This window comes from Heterocephalus glaber, unplaced genomic scaffold (assembly GCF_053883595.1).
Source record: "Heterocephalus glaber isolate CG9 unplaced genomic scaffold, H.glaber_assembly_v1.0 deba00001550, whole genome shotgun sequence".
NCBI lineage: Eukaryota > Metazoa > Chordata > Mammalia > Rodentia > Bathyergidae > Heterocephalus > Heterocephalus glaber.
In genome coordinates this window covers 19,597,569-19,624,144 of record NW_028258343.1, presented here as the reverse complement: position 1 = coordinate 19,624,144, position 26,576 = coordinate 19,597,569, and the positions used below count along the sequence as shown (strand labels likewise).

Here is a 26,576-nt window from a genome sequence, read left to right as displayed (position 1 = left end):
TTTATTTCTGGTTATTTGTATAACCCTCTTCAAACACAAACTAAGAGGTGGCAATTAGCAGTCAAAAGAAGGTGTGAAGCAGACAGAGTTGTGAGAATGATGTATTTGTGTTAATTCTATATTAATATAAATATTTATATTAATTTTTAGTACCATACTCAAGCAAACAGTAGTATTGCATTGCTAGTATTACTGTTTTTTGCCTCTTTATGGCAATTGATTTAGAAATTTGAAGTTGAAATAACCTTGTCCATATGTGGCAGCTTCCTATGAAGCCCAAACTTGCTGTTCCTTTCCTCCTGCCTGAGCGGGCTCACATATTATTAAAGCCCAAAGCCCAGGCTCTGAACGTCATCTGTCCCTACCTGTGCTCTGCAGAAGCTGGTGGGGTCGGGGAGAGGAAATATCTCTCTCTCTCCTCCTCCTCCTCCTCCACTCCCTCCCCGAGTACAGAAGCTCTGCATTTAATTGTACATCCTCCTCCTCTGGTTAAGATTTCTTTTGAACTTTACATTCCTCAAGGTCTAAAATGATGGAACTTGACCACCTCCTGCTCTGTTTCTACACCTGACTGTATAGACCCATGAAGAACCATCCACCTGCCCGGAGTCCCTGAGCGCTTGTGGACCCCAACATCTGGGGAGGCACTCGCCACCCCTAGGATGGGCAGGCAGCAGGAAACTCATCAGGGCTCCTACCTTCCCTCTCCTCTGTGTCCTGAGCATCTCCCGCACCGGGAAAACTCAGTACACTTTCCAGAGAATTGAGCAACTGGCTGGCACAGCACTGCCCTGACCATGGAAACTAATAAGGAAATCTGACATTTCCTTAGACCTGGGTTTATTCTTCCTTAATGGAAAACCAATTCATACAGAGCAATGTTGCCATTTTCTAAACAAATGGAAGAAAAGAGGGAAAGATGTGCTGCCGTGCATAAGAATAAAAGGCTGAATAAGTGCTCAACAGCTGAGCAGAGGTCTAGGAACGCACAGTCCAGTTCCTATCAGTGACAGCCCTGCCCTCCAGCCGGGGCGCAGGTCCTTTTACTGTCTGCAAAGTTAGCCAGCTCTGGTCTCTTTTTCCAGCCTACTAATAAATCCCTCCCTCTTGTGGCAATTTGAGAAAAAGCATGTGTGCTCCCTGCCTAAATTTGGATATTCAAGTTTAAAGCTCGATCTAATTCTTCAACAATCGCTTCTATTCTCCTTTTTCTCACAGTATCTCCTCCATTACAGTATATTGCTTTTCACTCATACAAACACACATAAACACACACACATGCACAGTATATTCATCTTTAAATAAATCTAATTTTTCCAAATCAAAATATAGGGCCAAAGAAATGCCTTCATTCTCCAATAATTCAGAATAATGAGCATTTTTCTACAATGTAGAGGAGAAAAGATTCAGAAGGACAAAGGAGGACTTTTAACCACACTGTATAAAAGAGGTATTTTATTGCAGAAAATATTTTTGGCATGGTGAACTGAAATTATCCAGTAAAGGAAGATATTCAAGTTGTTTTCATCGGTCTCAGTAAAAAAAGAAACCCAGAGCATGTGAGGGCAAAGAAAACTTTTTCCACTTTGATCATTCAGCTTCTCCCAGATTGCAGACACCTAGGCCACCTGTAATAGGTCCTCTGGCGCTCTCTCTCTCTCTCTCTCCCCCCTCACACAGATAACGACACAGGAGAGAAAGCAGCCAAGGTACAGACAACGAGGGTGTGACTGATCACCAGAATGTTGATACACATCCTCACAGAATAAAGTCATCAGGCTCCCTTACTCCCATCTCCAAATACCAAGGACACCAAGACAAAGACTTGGCATGGGAAACTGAGCTCTCTCTAAGATCCCTCTAGCGTGGAGATGAGCTGAGAAGATTCCGCTCAGCCTTAGTCTTTGATAGATGATGTTGGCTGCTGCCCACTTCAGTCCGCTGCAGTTGGGGCTGTCCTTGTGGAGGTGCATGGAAGAGAAACAGGGCTGGGCCTTCTCAACAGCCGGCCTGAGGACCGCAGACCCTCTACAACAGCCACCAGGTGTGCAGACGGCACCAAAAGAGGCCTGGTCCCTGCAGGAGGATGGGCCAGGTACTCGGTCCCAAGGGACAGTTACATGAGGCTGTCCCTGCAGAACACTCAGAGAGGCCTCTGCTCTGATTGGCTGGCATCATGTGGCAGGGAGTAAAAGAGAAACAAACTTAAAGCTCACAGGACAAGCGGTTTGCTTAAATAATAGAAAGTAATTAGGCTGAAGACAAAAATCAGTGATGGCATTTTATAATTACGACTAATTTAAAGGTTAATTTCCTTTGGTGTAAAAATCTTATTTAAAACATCCACCAGGAAAGGAAATTAGGATGTTACTATCAAGAGGCACACAGCACTTCTGGGAACCCAAGCTCATTATCACTTGAAAATTAGGTTAGGTCCACAGTAGAAATTTCAACTCATTTTCTTGTCTAATAGGTTTTGGCCAGGTCTCAGAGCCAGAGGGGCAGCTGGGCTGAGCACTGTAAAATTTGCATTTGTTTGTTTGTTTGTTTGTTTAGAGGATTAATGGCAAATGTTTCCAACAAAAGAGCCTAGTTCATACAGGAACAATCCCGAAGCCAAGAGAAAACTGGATGTGGATTGTTGCCTGGGTCACTAATGAAGTTGAGGCTCCAGGACTCCCAGGAATGGGATTGCAGAGGGACACACACAGGCACAGGGCCAGCTGCTGCTGCCCTGGAGATGAAATGAGAGAGGACAGAGCCTCCAAGGGCCCCAAAGCTGCCAGCCCCACTCAAAGCCCCACTTTTCGCTCGCTTTGTTTCCCATCAGGAATTGTAGTGTCTCAGGTCCCCAGTGTCACGTGCTTGCGTCCTCCTGTCTCCAAGGGGGCCTGGCTTCCTGTGGATGCAGAATCTGTGGGTGCCCTAGCGCTTACCTAAAATGGTAGAGGACTTGGTGTAAATTCCACACATATGCTGGCATATTTTAAATCATCTCTAGATTATGTGGAATACCCAGTACAGAGTAAATGTCACATCAGTAGTTGTTGTACTGTATTTATTGTTCAGGGGATAATACAAGCAAAAGAGTTTGTGCATGTTCAGTGTAGACACAATCTTTTTTTCCCAATATTTTTCAACCCATGGTTGGTTGTATCAGTGAATATAGAACTCATGGGTATGGAAGACCAAATATATATTAGCAGTTTGCCTCCTGAAATTTTTCCCATTCACTGTCTTTATGGATTTACTCATTTTAAATATTTTATTGCTACCAATAGTATGTAGACAATGTCGAATTGTGCAGAATCGCAGAGCCATGAACAATATTAGCGATGACCTACTTTAGTCTCTTAATTTTACCCTTGAAGAAAGTGAAACTAAAGTTGTCTTGCTGGAAGTTAACAGTCATGACGGGCAGAAGTAGGAGGAGAAATGAAGTCTCCTGATTCTAGTCCCCCTTCCTCTTCACCTCACTGAGACATTCCAGATGGAGTCTGTCAACAGATTTTATTATCCAGGAGCTACTCAGAGGTAGTCACCAGGGATGAAACAGAACAAACACTGTTTGTCTTCGTGGTGCCTTCCTTCCAGCACACACTTTGCAGGAGAAAGAGGAGTAACAATAAGGGATGGTGAGAATTCGGACAAGGGAGCAGGCTGTTGTGGCAGTAACCACCAACAGGACCTCCCACAGCTCAAGAGACAAGGACATTCTCCCCTGAGGAAATGAAGGAAATGACAGGCAAGCTGAGAAGTAAAGGATTGACCAGAGGGACACCTAGATAAAACTAAGCATGACTGGAGGAGAGCTACTTTCAGCTACCTTCAGTTTAGTTGACCAAAGCACACTGCAATCCACATGGGAACAATTTAAATGTTAATGAGAATGTTAATGAGCCCAAAGTAGCAAATCAAGTTTCAGTCTGCCCGAATTCCAATAAAAATATTAGAGTAACCACTAGAAATTTTCTTTCCTAAAGCTGCTACTGTTGCTATAATAAGATGATTAATTTAGGCCTCCGAGTTTCGTGACTTTTCTTTCTGTAGGTTGCAAAGTGATACATAGATTATGTTAGCAAAAATTACAAGGCGAGGAATATTTTGCTAATGAGTGATTATAACATGCATGTTTATTTTTTTATTTCCCTAAATATGCATATGTTAATGTACCCAGAATCCTAATTAAAACTGCTGTATTCCAATGGACTGTGCACTCTAAATATATCCGGGATGTCAGCTGAGAAGACATGCCAAATCATGTCTAACTAGCTCACTATACCTCGTTAAAAGCATTCCCTCCAATTGTGTCTGAAAGGCATGTCATAGATAATTGAAAGCAATTCTAACAGGAAGAACAAAACAAAGACTGGTGAATCCAATCCATCCAGATGACATGGCATAAAGGGAGCTGGGGCACACTGAAGGTAGTGTTGACTTAGTTATCTCATCCTATTCTGTGTACTGCTCCACATTTGTGGGGAGAAGCAAAGATGTCTGGATCCATCATTTTCTGACTCTAGCTTTATGGTGTCTTTACCTGCTCAGGTCCTACTTCCCTTCCCACTACTCACTTCATCCACTGGCTCATCCTCTGCATCATGGTGGCCACACTTGGGTCACCTTCATCACCATGGAAGAGTCCTTGTCCAAGATCACCAATTCTGGAATTCTCTGCTGCCTGTGGACTTCTGTCTTGTCTTCCTCCTTGTTTACTTGCTTCCTTTTTGGACAGTTTTCTTTACCCTTATTATTGTGCTGCCATGCCCTAGACCTCAGTTTTCTCTTGTGATTTGTATCTTCCTACTCACCATCTGTCCCCAGGATAAGGAAAGATGTTCGTGACTGTTATGGTTTATAGCTAGATTTCCCCCCAAGCTATAGAAAGAGGTGAGCCTTTGCAAAGGTGACTGAATCATGCGGCTCTAGAGATAAATGTGATGATAGCAGATGGAGGCAAGGCAGAAGAGTCGGGTCACTGGAGGCTTGACCTGGAAAATTATATCTCCCTCCCTGGCTCAACCTTCACTCCCTGCTTCTTAGCCACCATGATGTGAGCAGCTTCTCTCCACCAGACCCCTCCACCATGCCTTCCTGCCTTGGAGCCTGCCAAACGAGACTTAAAAAATGAGCCAAAATAAACCTGTCCTCCTGTAAGTTGCAAGTGTTGGGCATTTTGTCCCATTGAAAAGTAACCAAGACGGTGATCTTCCTTGTTTGCACTTCCTTCCTCATTGGATTTTCAACATTCATGCCTGATGAGGGCTGGATTCAATCTAATCCTGGGTGATTGCACATTGCCAGGGGAAGTCACTAAACCTGGCTGCTAATGTGTGCTCAGCACAGCTGGCTGGATGCTGGCTCTTTCTTAACAGTGAGGAAGTGTCACTTGCAATAGTCCCTTCCAAACCTCCCTAGTAACCAATTCTTCAAACCTGAGAAAGTCAGCACTGTCAAATATGAGCACCATTGTTCCACCTTCCCCCAGAACCTCAACATTTATCTACATCACCAATTTCTTTCTCTCCTGAAAGCCCTACCCAAATCTGACAGGAACAGATAACCTTTTCTGCAAAGTAACCCATCCACCAAGCTTTGACTTTCTACCTAGGATCTCAGTCTTTATTTTTAATCACTGCACTGAACAATTTCTTTTTCCTGCTTAATCTGTCAAAGCTTCACAGCCCACAGACCATGCAGGTCACAGCTTCCCTTAGTCCTTTCTGATAATCTACAAGGTGATTTTCAAGACTATTTGAAATATAGAAACTCAGCTCTGTGATTAATATATATATATATATATATATATATATATATATATATATAATAACCCTCTTTTACATGTCACCTGGGCTATTTGTATTACCTTCCGGTCAACTGAGTAGCCATTTGAGAGACCTCCGTGTACTGCCATTGTTCTTTTCAGCTTCCTCTGATGACTTCATTCTGTGCAAAATTCTAATAAATTCTAGCAGAGTTCTCTTCTTTGAGCCTTATATTCATCTATTCTCCTGCTCTGAAAAATTCAAATCCTATGAGTAATGAGCCTAAATATGCATTGAAACATATGATTCCAATCACTTCTCTTGTATAAATCCTTCTCCCATGAACAGGGACCTCAAATCTCTCCCTAGGTGCTTCTAAGTTTTAGGTAGATATGATAACTGGTTCTCTCAACCCTGCAAAGTTGAGATTGTTTTATTATTCTCACTCTACACAGAAAGAAATTAAAACTTAGAGAAATTGTGACCTACTTACAAATACAATCCTGGCAAGAAGTAAATGCACAAACAGAGCCCCCAGTCTGTATGCTTCCTCACAGCTTCCCTGGGATGTAGCAAGTGGCCGCATTGCATTGTTAGAAGACTATCTGATATTAAGATCCTGGTCTCAGCAGAAAATTGTCGTGTATTTCTTGAAGTCTCACCTCAGGGATTGCCCTTCTTGAGAATTGGAAGAACTAGACAAAAGCAACAAAAGAGTTTATCAGGTAGAAATTATATTTCATTGTTCTTATGCCTTTAGAATCAAAGCTTAAAGTGATTATTTGAACATCTTCTAACCAAACAAATGATTCAAGTGTTGTAATTCCATTGTGGTTGGTGCTTCTCAACTTCATTTTTTAGCATGTGTGAATGTGTTACCAAGCCTACAATATTGAAGATCTGCTTCGGATACAACTAAAAAGGAGACCTGGAAAATAGGATCCCAAGACCTCAAGGAGTGATTTCTGATGATCAGGGTTGGAAGGGAAACACCTGCAGTGATTCAGCTAATGAGTTGCGTTACATTCAGCACGTGCTTCACCGGCTGGAAACCCTTGCTAGTGTAGCACTTTAGTGACCTTCCAGGCAACAACAAAATAAAGCGCCCCAGTGAAAGGCTACATTTTCCTAATCAAAAAAAGAAAGAAAAAGAAAAAGCTCAGAGTCCACTTGATGATTTTATTTCAGACTGCAAGCCCAAGCTCACACTGGCAGCTTGAATTGCTGCCACAAAGTAAGTCCAGGTGGGAGGAAGGAGGGCCTTTTCCATTGGGTCTGCAGTTAGTTATGTTCTCAGTTCCTTTTGTGCAACTGCAGGTAAGAACCCTTGAAATTCATACCTGCAGGGATAATGGAATTCAGACACTTGAGCTTTGTAGGTCCCACAACTTCCTTAATGCCTTTAGTGAGTGCTTCCAAATATTTAGGCTTAGCTTTCTGCAAGCTGCATTTTAAAATTTCCCTGCATGGTTTTTTTTCCAGATTAGTATCCAAAAGAGAGTATGTTGACCAGTGGCTTTGTCATTAATAACCAAGGAACTATTTTATTACAATATCTCACAGGCAACATGATTTAAAAATACAGTTTTAGGTTTGCTGAACTCAGTGTTCATGATATAAAGATTCAAATAAAAGGAAGGCTCACAACAGGGAATGCATTTTACCAAAGAATATGCATTTGGGAAGCATTTTTCTTTTACTGGATAATTTTTTAATTCCAGTATTATTAATGTTATTAAATCATAGTTATTAAATTGATACGGCACTTTATTAATTTAAAATAATCGGAACTCCTTGTGGTTCATAAGTCAGTAGATAGAAATATACCCATATCACAGATAGGAAAACTAAGGCCAACAGAAAACATTGCAATACTTATAAAGAAGTATTCCAAATTATAGCACCCCTGAGTTGTGTTCTGGGGGTGATGAATATGTGTAGTATTGTGGTTGTGGCTATGCTTTCATAGGCATGGAAATGTCTAAACTCATCAAATTATAAACATTAAATATGTGTGGGTTTTGTATATCAGTTCTACCTCAATAAAGCTATGTAAGTGTACCAGTTCCCCACAATGAACATATTTGCTATGCATCACAAATATATACTAATAAAAATTTTTTATAAAGAAGCAAGACAGAAGAAAATCCCTGAGTTGTCTCCAGAGATCCAAAGATAAACCCCTCTGATGAGAGAATAATCAAACAAATACAGATTTTATTGTCACCCAGTTGTGAGTCCCTGTGTAGGGTCTTAGGCGCCTCCGGGTCACCCGCATCTGTCACACTTGGTAGCGTTCCTCAGTGAACGATCCTCCTCTCCAGCTCCGGGGAGCTGTCTTCACCTCGTCCTTCCTCTCTTCTCTCCAAAGAGGATGCAGTGGTGGTTTCTTCCCATTGGTGTCCAGAATTTCTTTGGTGTATCTCCCCACATCTAGGCAACAAATAGCACTCGAAATCTTCTGTAAAAGATTTGCTCTTTATGATCCCCAAGTCGTATGGAAGAAAAGATAAACGGACACAGTCAAATTTCACTTGGAAATTTTTTGAACATCTTCCACACTATGATCAAAGGGCTTTTTCTTTTGCAGCCTAAGGATACCCAGAGCCGGTCCAGCCAACGTGAGTTGAATGTTCTCCGTGAGCCACGTATTGTCCTGGCTCCCGGAGCTACGGGGGTACACAGCCCAAACAGTCTGGCACAGCTTATGTCATGGTGCTGGAGCCAATCGACAAGTAGACAAGCAGACCTGCAGTGTGCGAGGGACAACAGGTGTAAGGAAGCAAAGCAGAGCTGGATGAGGAAACAGAGTTCCGCCTCTGACCCCAGCAGGCCCCCATTTGCCTTGTACCGATTACAGTTATTTTTCCCTTTTCCGGGACTTCCCTCCCCGATGTGTCATTTATAACTTAAGCTCTGCATTTCCAAAAGGAGGCCAACAACCAGTGTCCCCTGTCACTGGTTCGGATGCTGTTGAAAGCAGCAACACTGCCCTGGCCATCAGCTGAGAAGCAGCCTGGACACTTTCCTTCTCCTGTCCTTGCCCACGATCGAGCACTTCCTGAGTTCTGCTTTCTCCCTCCTTGTTCGTTTATCCTGCATTTGTTGACAGCTCTCCTCTCCCATTCTCCTAATTCTAAGCCAGGCCTTCAGTAATTCCTTTGTTTTTCACATTTCTTGTTAAGCATTGAAATACTCAATATTCCAAGACAATATTCCAAGATGCTGTAAAGAAATCATCCATCTTCACTTTGAAAAGCTTCATTGCAGTCAGAGTTGTGCAAGGCAGTGCTGATGATAGAAATGATTTTCAGAAGAAAAGATGTCCATCCTTACTGTGTCCTGCACAGGTGTCTGATGAAAGTAACTGGACTAAGCTCCGAGTGGCACTGGGGGGGTCCCAGGGCCCTCACTGGTAGCTATCACTGCTAAATACAACCCAGGTGGCTTCCCCACCTGTCACTGTTCCCACCAGAAAAATGCTCAGAATATTACACTGGAGATGGTAAGACTACGAAAAAGCAACTTTTCTACAAAGAAGCAAGTAAAGATGCTGAAGAAAAAAGACTAAAAGGAGATGCCTACAATCAGTACTCAAAAATCTTTGTTTAATGAATAATATAGAAAAATCAAAAACTTAAAACTTCTAGATTTAATGCAAAATGGGAGTTGATATCTTTGACCATCTTTTAAGTCCTTCTAGGAATTTACTGGAATGCAATAAGTGAATAGCAGGTGTCACTTTTCCAGACTAGGAAAGGAAATAAAACAACTGACGTCTAGTCCTGTCCTCAACTGATTTCTGCCTCAAGCAATAAAACTGTATTTATTTGTAAAGGGAACATAATGATTCCTACTCACAGGATAGTAATATTATAAAGATCAATTATGTCTCTTGCAGGGACCTTAGGAACTACTGACCATTTTACAATTATCAGGGATTTGTTTTTATTTTGGGGAATTAAAAAGATTCTTCACTGATACAAGGTCCTCTTTTTCTCGAAAACACAGAGGTGAGCTCTAAAGCAAGCCCCTGGATAGCCTCACAAATACTTAGAAAAGGCTCTGTTAGATGTTTCAGGACCCCCATTCCTCAGGAAATTTCTGTAGAGTGCAGTGGCCTCTACAGAGCCAGAATAAGTATAATTACATAAAAGAAGTTGAAAAGAGATCCAAGGAGAATTAAAGATCTCTTTGTAATGTAAGCTAATCCCAGTAATTCAACTTTGGAGAGCAATAAATCAGTTTTATCTGCCTCTGGGCTCCACCCACACGCTATCCAGAAGATTTCCACCGGGGGTTGAAAGACCCTCGGTGGAAGATGAGAGGACTTCAGTGCAGCTCTGTTAACCACCTTCCTCTTGGCCATGTGGTCCCCTGGACCAGTGGCTCCTGTTCTCCCACTCAGATCGTCTAGAGAGACATGGAAGCAACCACTGAGATTAACCGCTATTGTGAATTGACCCTGCACGGTTTCCTAGACTTTGGACTGAGAGTTTCAAATGGCAAATATCCTCTGTGCTTCTGGTTTACATTTTTTAAATCCCCTATGAATGAAATGGTAAAACTCCATCCTGGTTACACTCAGCCTACTCCTTGCTCATCTTGGTCATGAGTCACCTGCTGTTGGAACCTCTTCTATCCCCCAGGGTCCAGCTGAGGGTGGAAAAATCAGAACAACTTCAGTCCCCCCTTCAGAGAATTTGTGCTGTAGCTTCCCCAGTCCTGCCCATTTTCTCATCATAGCTGTAAAAACAGACCCCAGGCCATTGGAGCTGGCCTCATGGCACACATTCAGGACACAGCTCATCCCCTCTGGCCTTTCCTGTGCCTCCAGATGCTCTACATTACTCCCAACTCAAGCTTCTCTTTATTTATTTATTTACTTATTTATTTATTTATTTATTTGTACCAGGGATCGAACTCGGGTCCTTGAGCTTGCGAGGCAGGCGGTGGCACCACTGAGCTAAATCCCAGTCCTCCATTTTTAGTTATAAATCTGTCTTCTGGGCTTGAAGATTCATCTTGTTTTCTTTAGGTTGTTCATCCCTTAGTCCAGTCTAAGTGTTTTGGATCATAAATATGAGCAGGCCTTTCCTGCCACCCACCCCAAAGCCCTGAAAATAAGCTGATGAAACATCTCAAAACAACAACTGAGAAACAAATATGGGCAATTCAGAAAACGAAAAAGTTTTCTCTGTTTTTATTCCTCCTCCCTACAGTACTTTCTGTAGTTCTCTGGTCCTTGTAACATCAGGGCCTCTGCTGTGTTTCATTACACCATTCTACTATTGATGAGAAGAGAGATTCTGCCTCAAAAAAATCACATTTCCCATGCTCAAAAGAAACTTACTCTCATGTCACTAAAAGACACAGAGAAGAATTAAACGGATATTACTAAGTGAAGGAAACCACTCCTCAGAAAAGGCTACCCAACATAGGATTTCAACTATACGGTGTTTTTGTAGACGTTAAAATTATGGAGCCAATAAAGATCAGTGGTTTCCAGGCAGGAGGAGAGGGAGGCTCAGATGGAACACCGGACTTTGACAGTGCATCTGTTTTGATGCTGTAATGATGGATGCGTCATTCATTTGTCAGGATCATTAGGACCTACGGCACCCAGAGGGAACCCTAATGTAAACAGTGGGCTTTGGTTGAGGATGACGGGGAAGTAAGCTCCTCAGTTGTAGCCCATATACAACTCCGACGGGGATGCTGATGGTGGAAGTTGCTGTTCGCATATAGGCCAAAACATATGTTAGAATTTCTTTTGTAACTTTTACTAAATTTTGCTGTGAACCTAAAATTGCTCCAAAAATCAAATTTTTTAAATATCAGAGGTGCTTTCGCACTACTTGGACATCACAGATTTGAGTTACTGCACACTACTCCAATTGCCACCTGAAGCACCCTAGGACATTCACAACAGAACATACATGGCCCAAGTAAACCAACTGAGCAGAGTTCTAGAAAATGGAAAGACATCCGAGTGTGTCCTCATTCAGTCTCTACTGTCTTTGTCTTATCTGTAATCTGTTCTCTTGGCCTTTTGTTGTTTTGCCTTTTATCCCCACCATGCAAACCTCTATATCCAGAAATGAAAAGAAGGAAGTTCTTTCTTGGAGCATTATTAGTATTTACTATCTCAATTATCATTTCTGCCCAAACCTGGTGATACACAGCAGCCATATGTTATGCTCACAGCTGCTGGGGGCACAGTGAGGACGGCTTGTCTCTGTTCCCTTATGCCAGGGACCTGAACTGGGAAGACGAGAAGATAGAGTTCATTCGACAGCTAGGATCCAGAATAATTTAGTGGCATTTTCTCTCACAGGTCTGGATGTGGATTCTGTCTGTGGACTGGTATCTCAGCTATCCTGTCACCTGAAACACCTGTCCATGTGTCCCCACTCATGTCTCCACATAAGCTAATTTGGGCATGGTGGCTCTGTTTCAAGAGACAGCATCCCAAGAGGGAGGAAGAGCATGTGGCACTTTCATGAGCTAGCCCAGGAAGTTACTAGTGTCATTTCTTCCACACTCAAATGTGCCACAGTGGTTTACTCACGTTGAGTAGGGAAGGATGGAAGCTCAAACTGCTGGCTAGAGGAGCGCCACAGACAGGCTGTGAGAACATGTGCAACAGGAAGTATGATCGCCGCTATTTTGGAAAATACCATCTACCACGATAGCTCTTGCATTTGAATATTTGGTGAGACCTCACTCCACACCCGTCCCTCTAACTGTCTGCTTCTGATTGTAAAGAAGCAACTAGGTTGAATAAATTTATGTGAGGTGTACCACAGTTTCTTGACCTTGACAATCAGAATACGTAATATTATCACTAGTGCTGCAGTTGCTGATAGATATGTGCACTTAGTAATTATTATTTTATGCTACAATATCTGTAATGTGTTACAAAAACTCTTCACATTAGCCAGAAAGTCATACAGCATCTTTAATATGCAAGTAAGTTTTGTGACGCCAACTAGGGCTTGGTTGCTTGAAAAGATTCCATAATTTCTTCTCCGAGTGAATAGGGTCTTGTAAAGCAATGACTGAGTCTTACAGTATGAGGTAAAGAAGTTCTACCTTAAAGAAACTGTATTTTTAAATTGTTTTCTTCTTAGTCACTTTTAATTTAGTCAAATATTAAAAGGTTCTTACGTATTAGTAATCAACGCGGACCTTGTTCATGAATGGAAATCTCTTCTAACAAGTAACTAATGAAGGCAATTGTCCATTTCAGTTGATTTCATAGGTGGCTTTGACTCTTACGGCTATCAAGGGCCTCAGAAGACATCACACTTACAGCTACAGCCAATGTACATGTAAGTACCAAGCCGTGGCAAGATCTTCAGGGGCACTAAAAGGTGATCAAATGAATGTAACATGGCACAAAATAGGTGGCAAGACGCTCTCCTTTGGCAACATATTTCCAGTATTTTCCCTACCATTAATATTGTCCTCAGTGGGATAATTCTAATAACATTTTCTTCATTTTTTTCCTTTTAATTTGCTTTATCAGAAATGCCATCTTCTAAGTTACCTTTAAGCTTATAAAAGTTTCACCTACATGGCTCAAAAGCCTATTATATACCAGTTCTTTAAATCCCCCAAAAGTTGCATGTTTTGAAAATGATAATAACATTGCAGGTAGTTATATGTAACAATATATAAGCCAGATCATCTGGGTTTCCCAGGGTAGTCCCAATTTACAATGGTTGCCTTGGTATGATTCGTATCAACACTTCATATTACTCTCAAAAGAATTCTCATTTAGATGATAAATGACAGTTCGTCTTAGTTATATGTAGTGTTCAAAAAGCAAAATCAGCAATGCTCTTTATCATTTTTTCTAATGTAAGAGTGAAAATAACTGGAACATTAACACTAAAGCTTGTCAATCCCTTAACTCTAGCACTCAAGAGAGCAGACATACATCCGAGCCTGATTTTTATATCTGTGTTTAGGCAAATTCCCTTGGATAACAACTGATAACAAATTCTATATATCAGCATCAAGTGATATGCTGAATTGCAAGTGAAGATCAAAATAGAAAGTAAGATTCCAATTCATTTTAAAATGTGAACTTCTCTCTTTGAAGATATGTGTTTGTTGTTGTTGTCCTCTGCCATGAAGTCATCTTTTTTTAATATCTTTAGCATGTAGAATAATAAACGGATTTGGGGATTATTTCTCCTCCAAAGAGATTAATCTTGGGACAATCCCTCTAAGCTTCTCCTTGAAAAGAGAATCCTTTCGCATCGTGCCTGCCTTTTTCCTTGTGTCCCTTATAGTCCTCTGCACCTATTTGCTAAAACCACTCACAGCAAAGACTTTATCAGCTCAGAAACCAAGCAGATGCATGTGTCATTCAAGTCAGTGCCTCTGACATCATGCAACCTTTTTTTAAGTCCCACAATCACTGCCCTAGTTCAAGCATCCATGACCTGTTCATTCAAGTTTTCCTGTTTCTTATTTCAGAACTTCTGTCCCATCTTTCACATGGCCGCCAAATTAATCTTCCTAAAATATTACTAAAATATTAGCCTTATTCAGTTCCCTGCCCCAAAACAATGACTCCCTATTGCATGCTAAGCAAAGCCAAAACTCATTATAGCCTGAAAGTTTACCTTGATCTTCCCCCAAAGTTCTGTTGAAATATGATCTCTTCTCTTCAATCTTTAGTAACTTTTGAGTCCCAACCATATCCAGATGATGTGGGCAGTCTCCTGGAAACTGTAATGCTGCATAGGAACTCACCCTGTCCTCCTAAAGCTTCTAATCTGTTGAGGGTATGAGCAGTCTGGTGTCTTCCCTTAGTGATGTTTTTTTTCCAGCTGCACTAGAAGGCTTGCCTTCTCCAAATATGTCACAAGTTTTTCCAGTTCTCCATGTTGTGATCTTGATAATTGACCTTATATTTTTTTCCCAAATTCTACTCTTTTAAACCCCATTATCCTTCGTGTTTTACCTTAAAATATAATTCCTGTATGAAGCACTCATTAGTGTCTTCGTCCTCTAATGATTCTTTTTTCTTTTACCATAAACTATAATTGTTTGCTACATTTACCATAACTTTCCTAACCTCTCAGAAAGATTTGATAGCTACAACAAAAAGTAAAGTGAAATTTCCTATAAATTCTTTGCCATTCCTCTCAACATTTTATTCTATAAACTGTTCTAAAACAGCAAAGCAATCAGTAATACTGAAATGACCTATTGAAGACAAACTACCTGAGACTGAACTATTTATGACCTCAGGCATATAACTTTGAATATCTTTAATTTTGCCAAGTCTCACTCACCTGCAAAATAGAAATGATAATATACATACTTCATTGAATTGTTCTGACGTAATGCATGTGAAGTACGTAAAATACAGGACATGTCATGATTAATAAACATAATTTATTAGTAGTAGCAATAATGCTTATGTTAATCAATGTTATTTATGAAAAGCCTATCAAGTCAGAAATCAGCAAAAACTATATATCATTCCAAAAAATCTCCCCTATGAGCAGAAAAAGTCATGTAACGTGTATGCTCAAGTAACAATGTGAGCTCAAGAGTAGATGAAAATATCTCCAAGGTTTGCAATGACTTCCTTCTGACAATGTCATACAACATTATATTGGTCAATAAATATGATCAAGACACAGTAAATTAGATGTAACCATTCATCCAGTGATCAGCTGTGATAATAATATGAGGATGCTAATCATACATAATCAAGTCTGTTGTTTCAAATCAGGTATTTATAATTCTAATGTTGGTCTTTAAAAAAGGACTCCTTAAAAATATGTATCTTTATCAAGAATTAAATTCCTTGAGCACAAAACTCCTTGTGATTTTGTAAAATAAAATACTTTAAATGCCAAATAAAAGTAATAAAAATATTTCTTGCTCTGCAATGACTGAAAATGGTAATATTATATGAGAGCTCTCAAGTTTCATTGCTCATAAAATAAGTTCAATAATAGAACTCAAATCTTGGAAGTTAGGAATAATCTACATCAAAAAATGTTACTCGTCAAAATTCTAACATCCCTTCCACCAAACATCCGGCAGGATTCCTCAGATCCTGAACACTTAAATGCTATTTTACAAAACAAGAATTGAGTCAAGAGAAAGGAAAGCAAAAGTCCAACAACTAGTCAGTGACCAGACAAGGTTACCAGCCAGCTTTCCTGAGCGCTTAGTTCAGTGTTCTTTCGCAATGCTTAGGTGGGCTGTGAGTTCAACCTGGCACTGCACTCTCTGGTTTTATTTCACTTCTGGTGCACCTTACACTGATTCATCTCCCAGTCTCCTGTGGCGGCAGCCCCCGTCTGCACATCTGCTTGGTCCCTTTGGACTGCACACCACGGAGTGCGGAATGAAGGGACTCTTCAACTCTGTGTCCCTCAAAACCGTCCTCTGAGAGCCACTGCCTATTCAAACCCTGTGAAAAGTCAGAATGGAGTCACCTCTACCCCTCATTCCCTGCGGAGAGCCAGTGCCCTGAGCGTCTCTCTGTCTTTGTCACTTGAAATGTCCCCTCTCCCGTCAACTTGCTATAAATATGTCTTGTAAAGTAAGAGTAATTTAACATCATGGGCCGGTTCAAGAACCCATAAATATTATATAGCAGTTGGAAATAAAAGCTGTTCTTTTGAGAGAAAGCAAACACTGAAGGCAATGTGCGGTTCTAGCTGTGAGATTTCCCCTCTACCTAGCAAGCTCCTGTAGCCAGCAGATAGGCCAGAACTGTGAAACTCCCGCCTCGGACACCCACTCACCCTCATCGGCTTGTCACCAGCCAATATGGGTCCTCTTTATTTTCAACTAAGTTTGGTGAATGTTCTTGGTGTGTGGTTTTTCAAATTATCTATAATCCACCTAGAAAAAGCAAGGTTTAAATCGGGGGTTTTTTCCCCTCACATTTTGGTAAATCTCCTGGAAACAAGTGGATATCTAAGAAGTTGAAGTTACAGCCCAGAAAATTCCAACGTCCACAGGTTAATTTCCTAACAAAGCACTGGCTTGAGGACCACTAATTTCTGCACCATAGCAAGTATAAATCTGCTCATGCCCCCACTGGTGAAAACGTCCTGTGATGTACTAGAGCACTGGTGAAAACATTGCAAGTTTTTGGGCAGCCTAATGGTGCAGCAATACATATTCATTTCACTCATCCACAGAAATAGATCTGAAATGACCGTATGTGGAAGGAATGGAAACTCATCTATTTCAAACCCAGCTTGAGTTTCTCTTTCCTCGTTTTGCTTTTTTGTTTGCTCTTGTGCTTAAAGAGAGGTGGGAAAAGGTGAAAAGCAACAGGCACCCAGGGCTCTCCCCCTGGATTAAAACCATCTCTTCTCTCTCTTAGGTCAAAATAAAACCGGACAGCAGTGTCAGCCCATGGACCTCTCAAAGAATTTGTTCCACAGCGGCCTCCTGTACTTCACAGAGAGCAACAAGCGAGTAAAGTTTAACACAGATCCATATGGACAACACACACACACCCCACTCCCACCCTCTCCAGGCAGGTATGCAGGTCACGCCCTCCCTGGGTTTCCCAAGCGGCTCCTCTGTCCCGGCCCCTGAGGCCACAGAGCTGCCCACTCACTGCCCACAGCCGCGGCCTCGGTGGGCTGGGAGCCGCCGGGTGGGGATCGAGCCCGGTGTCTGCGCTCCACACATCTCACTAGCACCACGGCTGCTCGGGCAGTGTAATTCAAAAACAAACATCAGGACCTTGCACGGCCCAGAAGGCAGGTTGTCAGCCCTCCAGGCTGGACCGCCCACGCTCGCCTTAGCCCACCCGCGCCAGTGCAGACCCCGCTCCGAGGCTGGCACCCGCTCTGCCAGCCCGGGGCCTGCCCGGGCAGCGCCCCCAGTGTCTGCCTGAGGACGCTGCCAGCCAGAGGAGACAAGAGTTCCAGAACAACCATCAACAGTGGTCGCTTTGATACGCTCAGAGGCGGTCTTCCCGTGGGGCTGGGGCGCGACAAAGTAAAATTTAGTCATCCACCAAACTCACTAATCTCCTGGAAGCAGAAACAGTTTAACTCACTTTATTTATTGCACTCTAGGTGCTTTTCTAAGTATCTACGGATGTCTTTTACTAACAGAAATCAGCTGTGGATTTCTAGCAGCAGAGGCCAACTAACTATGTATTAGCTATGTTTACTCTTTTATATCTAATTCAAACCGAAGACCCGATGTAGGTGACCTTTCTTTTCTAACTTTGGTGTACGAGATTATTTTTTGGGGGGGTGGGTGGGAACCACAGTGAAACATTTGCGATTTCTGTGTGGTACTGGGGGATCCAGTGTGTTAGAGTGTGTTTCAATTCTCCTGTATTATTGTGGCAGAAAAAAAAAGAAAACCCTGTGCTGTTAACGTAGTTGGCAACAAGATGCCTTTGGAAACTTAATAGTAGGTCAATGTATTTATGGGATATTCTGAACTCCTAGGAAATTTTGCTCTATAATTTCAAGCATTATTTGGTTTTCATTAGTGAGAAACATAATTAGCTAAGGCTTATCAGTAGCTCAGATACGTCTTATTTTTTCTTGGAGACCACTAAAATCCATTTGTGTTCTGACCAACTTCACACCATATTTAAGTGCGGTGAAATTCAGACTGGGATAGTTATACATTGGCTTGGAGCAACTTTTTTCTTTGGTTTCTGTGAAGTTTCAGTTGTTGGGTTAACCTCCTTTGGACTTCAGCCCATTCTGAGCTCCATATAACAGTCCCATATCTGTGTTTGCATGGATGTTTATAATATAGACGCACATATACATTTGGAAATGGTAAAGGAACAAAAGTTACTGCTGAAACATAAACCACAAGAGAACAAAGATTCTAGCATTCACGCTTGAATTTTCTCAGTGGCTTGTATATGTTTGTCCATACTTACATGTATAAAATTCACAGCCGCAATATGTCAGTGAAACCTCATTTGATGCTTTTATAGTGACATGCATGTTTAATGGATGAAAAAATATTTACCAATGTATTTTCCTTTGATTCCTAAGATATAAATACTATACAGGCCAGAAACTATCCTAATGTGACTATTAATGTGACTCTTAACATGAGGTTTCACTGTGCATACATGTAACGAGACGCCACCTTGCAGTACATGTATATGGGTACAGAAATAGCCCTCATCCTCCTGCTTTCAGTTGCAGACAACACCACCAAATCACCAATTTCATCACCACCAAAATTTTCAAAAACAGTTGTTGACTACTAAAAAGTAATCAATGGACAGGCCTTTTGTAGGAGCACTAAGCACAGTAGTGTGATTCCATCCGGGAAAACATCTAAGTTGTACAGCTGTATCCTCCTCAAAATCTGGTGAAGAATGCTATTTTTCTAGGCTGAGCTTTTGTTATAAACCTAATATTCAGAAGGCAAGAGTTACAATCTTGATGTGTCTCTTTTTTTTTTTTGCATTTGTTAATTCTGAATGTATTTTTAACAGAGTGATTTTTTTGACTTACTAGTGTAATTTGCATTTTAAAAATAAATGGAAAAACAACTTCGTTGACGAGCCATCCCTGAAAGCCCCTGCGGCTTCCCAGCGTATCTGGTCGAAAAGAAACTGCCCAGGAGTCTGGGCACTGCGCACCCAGCAGTCACAGGGCACACACTTGGCATCATCTCCTACACAAGGCTCCTCCAGCAGATGCCGGCCCAGGCTTGCTCGAGCTTTTCCACTTCCTTCTAGCACTGAGAGTCAGCATCAAGCTAAGAGCTGATGAGGGTGTCAGGAAAGTATACTCAAAACCTTTGGTTAAATTCTAAGGAGTTTTCATTTTTTTAATAAAAAATATTTCCTTTGCAATAAAATAACTTAAAATACTCACTGATGGCCACTTGGGTGATCCACTCTAGTGCTGTCATTGCCGTTAGAATATAGATTTCACCTTAGCAGAGGACTACAATGAAGCATCTCAAGGCAGGGGAGGCAAAGGGAAAAGACAAAGCCTGCGTTTCAGCTGAGGTTCAGCGAGGCGCCCAGGATGGAGACAGCTGCCGGGGCCGCTCCAGGCCGGGCTGCTGGGTGAGTGACTCCCCACTGCACAGCGACACCCCCAGCCCCAGGAGTCAAGGCAGTGAGCCTAACTCAAACCCAGAAGGCAGAAGGCAGAACACCAAGAAGCTGATGGTGAATTCACAGTGCTCGATTTCTCAGCCACATGGTGAGAGCCTTGGAAACACTGGAGGCTGCTTGTATTTCTGTTCCCCATGTGGAAGGTGTGCTGGGGGGATGTGAGCCAAAGCCTGTGGGGAGCAGTCAGGGGACTGTTTCACCTGCGAAGTCAAAGGCACACAGCATCCCAGTTGCATAAAAAGGGACAACACTAATAGGTAAATACATAGATATATATTTCCTAAAGAAACTGTGTCTCAGTTGTATAGTTTGTGAGCTTGGTAAATAATAGGAGAAACTATGCTCTTCATTTGGTGGGTATTAGAAAACATAACTTCTAATACCATGAAGCAAATATCTAACATTCAACTGTGCTATGATGAGTGGATCACTTTAATTCAGAAACACAAACTCATTTTAAATGGGTCACATTCAGGACAAACCTCTCAGATGCAAATCCAGTCACAATAGAGACAGTAAACTAAGGCCCAGAAAGGTCAAGAAATCACACAAGGTAACCGAATACCCTGAAAATGCAAATATAGCTTCATTCCACAGCAGATTCTTGTATGCTGTCTGGTCAGAATAGAATAAATCAAATTGCAGGGTCTATCAAGTGACCCTGGACTTTCTAAATCTAAGTGAACGGTGATAAATAAAGACCCTACAACAGTATAAACCATAAAATGTCTATGGGTTATTTGTTTTAGACTCAGCATAATTTCCATGTTAAAATACTTCCTTTAAAAACAAATTATCTATGCCCACATGTAAACAAACCTATGTGATGTGTTCTTGTGTATTAGCCAATTATGTTCATTTCCATTAGATTTTCCATCACTTAGTTATCTGAGAGATTAGGATTTCTTAAGCAGTAAATCTTGAGTTCTTCCTATATTCATCCCAAAAATCTTCCTTCAGACATTGACTGGTCTTCAATAAATTTCAGCACTCGATACCTATACTCAGGGACTTTTGCTATCAACATTTTACATTGTAAAAAAAATCCTCAGTTATTGTCATCATATGTCATTCCTTGCTTAGGATCCACGTCTAATGCCCATTTTATTTTATTATACCTACCTTCCTCCCACTCTCCAAAAAGGAGCAAAATCCATGACCAACATATTGTGTCCAATAGTACATTGAGATAATCACTTTCCATAGGTATAAGGAGAAAATCTCTGAAACAAATGTTGATGTTCTTAGTCTATGCCATTTAGTTCCACAAACATTTGAACTAGGTAATGCTTGGGTCACATTTAGAGTACTAGTGAAATTTGCATCGCTGTTATGAATAATGATTGTTAATGACAACCGAGAGAAAACAAAGGTGAGAGGTCCTCCTAAAACAGATAAAGTCAGGTACTTCTATATTCTCTAGAACAGTAGTATAGGTCATTCTCAAAAAATTTTTAAACATTCTGGTGTTTAGGAGAAATAAGCTTAAATTTTTGACAGGTAATGAAAGGTGATAATTACAAGATCAATTTAGGGAGGAAAAATTCTTTTACAATCCACATGTTGATGCTCTTACACAGTCTTTATAATTATTAAAATTAATGTAAACTTCTATTATGAAATTACTTTAATAATGTGGCACTTTAATAACAAGACAGGTATATTTGTTACCTGCTCATTCCACCCTCCTATGAATCTCAGCTGTAACAGAGAAGGAATAAAACAATTCCCAAAAAAGATTGCAAGTTGATGCTGTCACCCAGAGATGATGGATTGATTCAATTAATCAGTAAGTCTTTTCTAAGAGTCCTCCTGGGAGTTACTTACCAGAGGTATAGCCTGTTGGTTCCCTTCCCGGCACCTGTCATTTTTCTTCATTATTCTTCTAGTTCTAGTCCTTATTCTTTTTGGTGTGCTGATCTCCCACACACACAGAAGGTGTTACACACAACTGTCCACACATAAATCCTCCAGGCTTCAAACTGGAAGCCACCAAAGCACCTGAGCCTCTTGTCATTGTTATCTGCGGTTGACCAGGAGGCTCTTGGGATGGAGCCAAGCAAATAAATGGACTAATTTGCAACTGGTAAATCCACAGGGAAGCCTCAAATTGAAAAGAGGCTGTACAAACCCATCCCTAGTGAAGCTCTGTCTCACCCCCGGCCCCACATGTGGAACGAAACTCACTGCCTTGCTATAGACGACCTCTCCATCTCAAAGCACGCAGGTACGGAGAGACAGAGGGCTGAAGGTGGGGCCCTGCTACTACGGGCTCGTGGCGAGACCAAACATACACACTGAGTGACAAACAAATATTCTTAAACATAAAATATGCCTGTTCCTATTGGGCCAAACCATCTGTCAGTTGTAAAGAATAAGGATTCCGCTTCACAACTATTGGCATGGCGATTATCAAAAAGATAGGAAGTGTTGGTGGAGATGTGCAGAAAGTGGAACCCTGGAACACTGTTGGTGGGAGGGAAGGTTAGTACAGTCATGGTGGGAACATTTTTTATGAAAACTAAAAGTGGAACGACCATATGATCAGCAATCCCAGTTCTGAGTGCCTATCAAAAGAAAAGAAATCAGTATATTGAAGAGATATCTATATTCCCACATTCATGGCAACATTATCCACAAGGGACTTGCTTTGGAATCAGCCTAAGCAACCATCCCACAGTGGGGTGAATAAAGAAAATACTGTATATACGCACAGTGGCATAATATTCAGCTTTATGAAGGAAAAATCCCGTCATTTAAAACAACACAGATGAGCCTAGTAGACATTATGTTAAACAAAATAAGCACACAATAGCAATGACTCTAATAACAATCTATTGTACTCTTGAAAATTTCCAAGGCAATAAATTAATTGTTCTTACCACAACGGAAGAATGTTAGATGACACATATGTTAATTGGCTTGAATTAGCTAATGTATATACAATGTGTATGTTATGAAACATTAAGTATACTCAACTTTTGTCATCTGAAAATTATTAACTTTAAAAATAGTAATCAGGAAGAAAATAACTGGAGAAGAACTTTATTGTTGAATCTTATTATCAGGGGCAAGTTACAGGACCCAGTAGGAAAAAATGTGAGACTCCTTATTTGAAGAGTAGGAAAAAAGTATCATTAAAGGTATTACAATACAAAGCACTTTCTTTTTAAAAATATCTTTACCAGTTATAAAATATAATAAGGATGATGAAAAATATAGACTCATAGATTATAAGAATGTTTTAATTTTATAAAATAGAATAAAAATGATACTTACTGAGGTATCTTGACTGATCATACGATTTTTCTGACTCACCTTTCTGCAACTTCTTTATTTATTGATCATCAAAATGTATACTTTTAGCTAATTTTCAGTTAATGTGATCAAAGATGAAGCATTAATCATTCTTGGGAAATACATCATAATTAATTTATTATAATTTTTAATTGTGAGACTTCTGATACAACTGGAGCTGTTAAAAGTATTTTATAGACTTCCAATTGGACACAAATTTCTGATGAATTGTTTCAAAAATAATTACGTAAATAATTTTAAAATATGTTTTAATCACTTAGAGCAGATGATTCACAGATAACAGTTTTCTTAAAAAGATTTAACTTTTCATAAAAATTAGTTCTGTAATCTTAAATTCAGATAAAAATGTTAATTTTTAAATTATACTCTTAAATTACTTAGATGAAAGTATTTCAAATTGAATTTAAATTAATTTTAACATATAATTATTTGATTTTAATATCTGAGTTTTTAATTTTTTTCATTAAGCTTTTAATTTTAAGTATAAATTTAATTCTGAATGAAAACCTCTACAGCAGCATTCTGGTGTTTTTTCTGACATTTTCCGTAATTTGTGGAGCCACTGAAAGAGGCCTCGTGATTTGCATAAAATTCAAGATGTGTATTTATAAACCTTGTTGCTGCATCTTGAATTACAAGGAAAGTAAATAGTCTTCCATGTTAATAAATGGCTCCTCTGAAGCTTCCTGTGATGGCAGAATTATTTTCTGTCTGCTCTGAATGCTCCATTTAAGTTTAGCTTCTATTTCTAAGCCTGTGGATATTCATTCTGGAATGCTGTAGTAGTTTTCAAAAGCGTAGACTGCAAATGCTTTAAGTAATTCTAGGAACTCTGACACACTTTCCTGCGGGGCCCACCTCTGTGCTTTTGCTCTGTATAACTTATTGCCAGAGGTCATTGCCTCAGTCCCTGCAGCTCTGGTCCTAGGACCAGACCAGAGGGCATCCAGGCACGAGCTGCAGGGGAGGGCAACTCTCGGGAGGCCAGCAGTCTTCTCAGCATTTCCAGCCTGTCTGGGTACCCTGCTTTTCTTCGGGTTCAGCTGCCCCATCTGCCTTCAGTTCCTCTGTGATGCTGCCAGTCTGATCCCCAGTTTCTCCCTGGTCACCACTCAGCCCAGCAGCCCCGTGCAGATCCCAGAGGAGAGGGTGGGCCTACAGGACAGCCAGACGTTGGTCTGCAGGCCACACACTGCGCCTTCAGGAGCCACTGACACTGGACAGCACCACTGCATGACAAACATCTGCATGGGCTGTCACCCCAAGGGACCCCTCTATTCCTCATGCTCCAGAATAGCATTTCGGAAGAGCACTGCTGAACATTAAACCAAGAACCAAGTCTGCTGAGAATGGGAACCTCCTGCAACTGCAGATAAGCAAATAGTCACATAATTAGAGTTGTGGTCACGTAACATTGCACATGACCGCAGCTCGAAGTGGTCGGCCTGAGCCTCAAGTCCAGCAACTCTTTCCACTCCAACTACTACTTCACCCTGACCAATCTGTTACTGCCATAAGTGGAATTAAGACATATATCACTTATTAATAAAAAAGTCCTAAGATGCTTTCTCTAAGATGGATGTACAATTATGTTTCAAAACAACAGACTGGATACCTAGATGCCACGGCTGATGAGTGGTTTCCTAGAGAAGTGGGTTAAATCCCTGGTTATATGCATGACTGGTCGTATTGTATTACGATTCTGTTAAAGAGGCAGATGACTGAGATCCATTATAGCTTATGGACACCAACATTACATGGGCACAATTCAATAAAGTAATTCTCCTATAAATTCAAGAACACATTTTAAAATTCGAAAGGATTATTTCTCAGTAAAATTATATAAGCAGAATTGTTCAGGTTAATGATAGTGTATGTCCAACGCATTTAAAATAAGATGGGTTTACTGTTAAGAGATGCATGTAGCAGTCAAAAATATCCCTATTCATGACAAGTCTTGAATCAAGACATCGCCTATCAAAATGTCACTGGGCCTTTCCTGATTCTCGGTGAGCAGAGGAGCAGAATTTCCCTGGACCACTACACAGTGAGAGACTCTGTGCAAGCCAGGAGGTGGTTGGAAAGCCAAAGGGCTTACTACAAAGTAGGATGCGCTAACAGACAAGCCAGGTGCCGCTGGAGTGTGAGCAACCCACGTTTTATCATTCTGGTTTAGGGTTTTGGTTTTGTTTTTTCATTTTCCTATACGTCCTGGTTTTGGAGATTCCCCCCCACCCTACTCTTACATCTTTATGATTTATCTTTCTCCTACTTTCAATTTTGAAGTACACATGCATTTTCCCATTGTTCCTCAGTAATTAATGGCACACATGAGATGCAGTGCCTATGGATGAAGTCTTAAGCACAATGAGGACAGGTCCACCCAAGGATACCAGGGTAATCAGGGCGAGTGCCCTGCTGGGTGCAAAATCCATCGCTGTCCTTTGTGGTTAGTTCGTGGTTGGTTGAGGCTCTCTTACACCCTGGCCCACTTCCTGTTATCAAAAATATAAATAAATTGGCTGGGGATTTAGCTCAGTGGTTCTGCCACCTGCCTCACAAGCACAAGGACCCAAGTTCAATCCCTGGTACCAAAAAATATATATATAAATAAATAAATAAACAGCCAGAACAGCACAACTACCTTAGACAGCCTGCAGAAAAACCACCTGCCCCTCTCCACTGTGCTAGATTGCCTCCCACAGTGCATATCTGACCACCTGTCCACAAAACAAACTAAACTGAAATGGCTATATTTCATGTGATCAAAGATTACATTTTCTTCCTTCATATTTTCCATGAGGGTTTACATTGGAAGTGCTGAAGTGCCAAAGTCTCCTTTCTATTTCTTCTTCCTTTTCAACATTCTGCAACATAAGATAATACTATTAAGTATAAACATACCACAAAATATTCTACTTCATCACAGCATGTAAGTGGTAGATCCAAACATCAAGCCCAATCATTCTGGCACCAAAGCCCACAATTTAAATCTCTAATAAAAAATCTCCAGAGAGGTGTCAGTACAAATAAGTGGCTGTTTTTCTTTAACATCAAAGATGGTGTCTCTCTGATCATAGTCAGTCTCATTAACTCTCTCAGAATGAGTAGTTCCTACCCCATTCAAAGGACCTCCTCCCTTCCGATCCTACTTCCACCCCACCTCCCACACATACTCAATTCAAACTGAAATGGGATTCTTAAATAACAGTGGTCACTGGGCAGAGAGTGGATTTCTGGAAAAGACCAGAAATGTTCCTTCCCTGTCTTTACTATGGTCCTGCCATGATCATAACCCTCTGATCAACATGAGAAGTTCAGGGGAAATGTAAGAACAGTAAACCTTTCTAAAGGAAACACAATGCTTGTAATAT

The 26,576-nt window shown here is 40.9% G+C and overlaps 1 protein-coding gene across 4 annotated transcripts in view; it reads left to right on the top strand.

Annotated features, from left to right (window-relative positions):
• Nkain2 (sodium/potassium transporting ATPase interacting 2) overlaps window positions 1–19,312 on the top strand; it is a 927,662-nt gene extending 908,350 nt beyond the window's left edge. For 2 of the 4 annotated variants that reach the window (XR_205888.4, XR_015442646.1), the window contains exons 6-8: window positions 13,018–13,099; window positions 13,742–13,830; window positions 17,143–19,312. Coding sequence is in view for 2 of the 4 variants with exons in the window: in XM_004860139.4 (XP_004860196.1) it covers window positions 13,018–13,099; window positions 13,742–13,766 (107 nt within the window). In the remaining 2 variants the exon portion in view is untranslated. Of the gene's footprint in view, window positions 1–13,017; window positions 13,100–13,741; window positions 13,833–17,142 lie in introns of those variants that run through there. The other 2 variants (XM_004860140.4, XM_004860139.4) reach the window with 2 other exon arrangements.
• The last annotated feature ends 7,264 nt before the right edge of the window (window positions 19,313–26,576 follow it).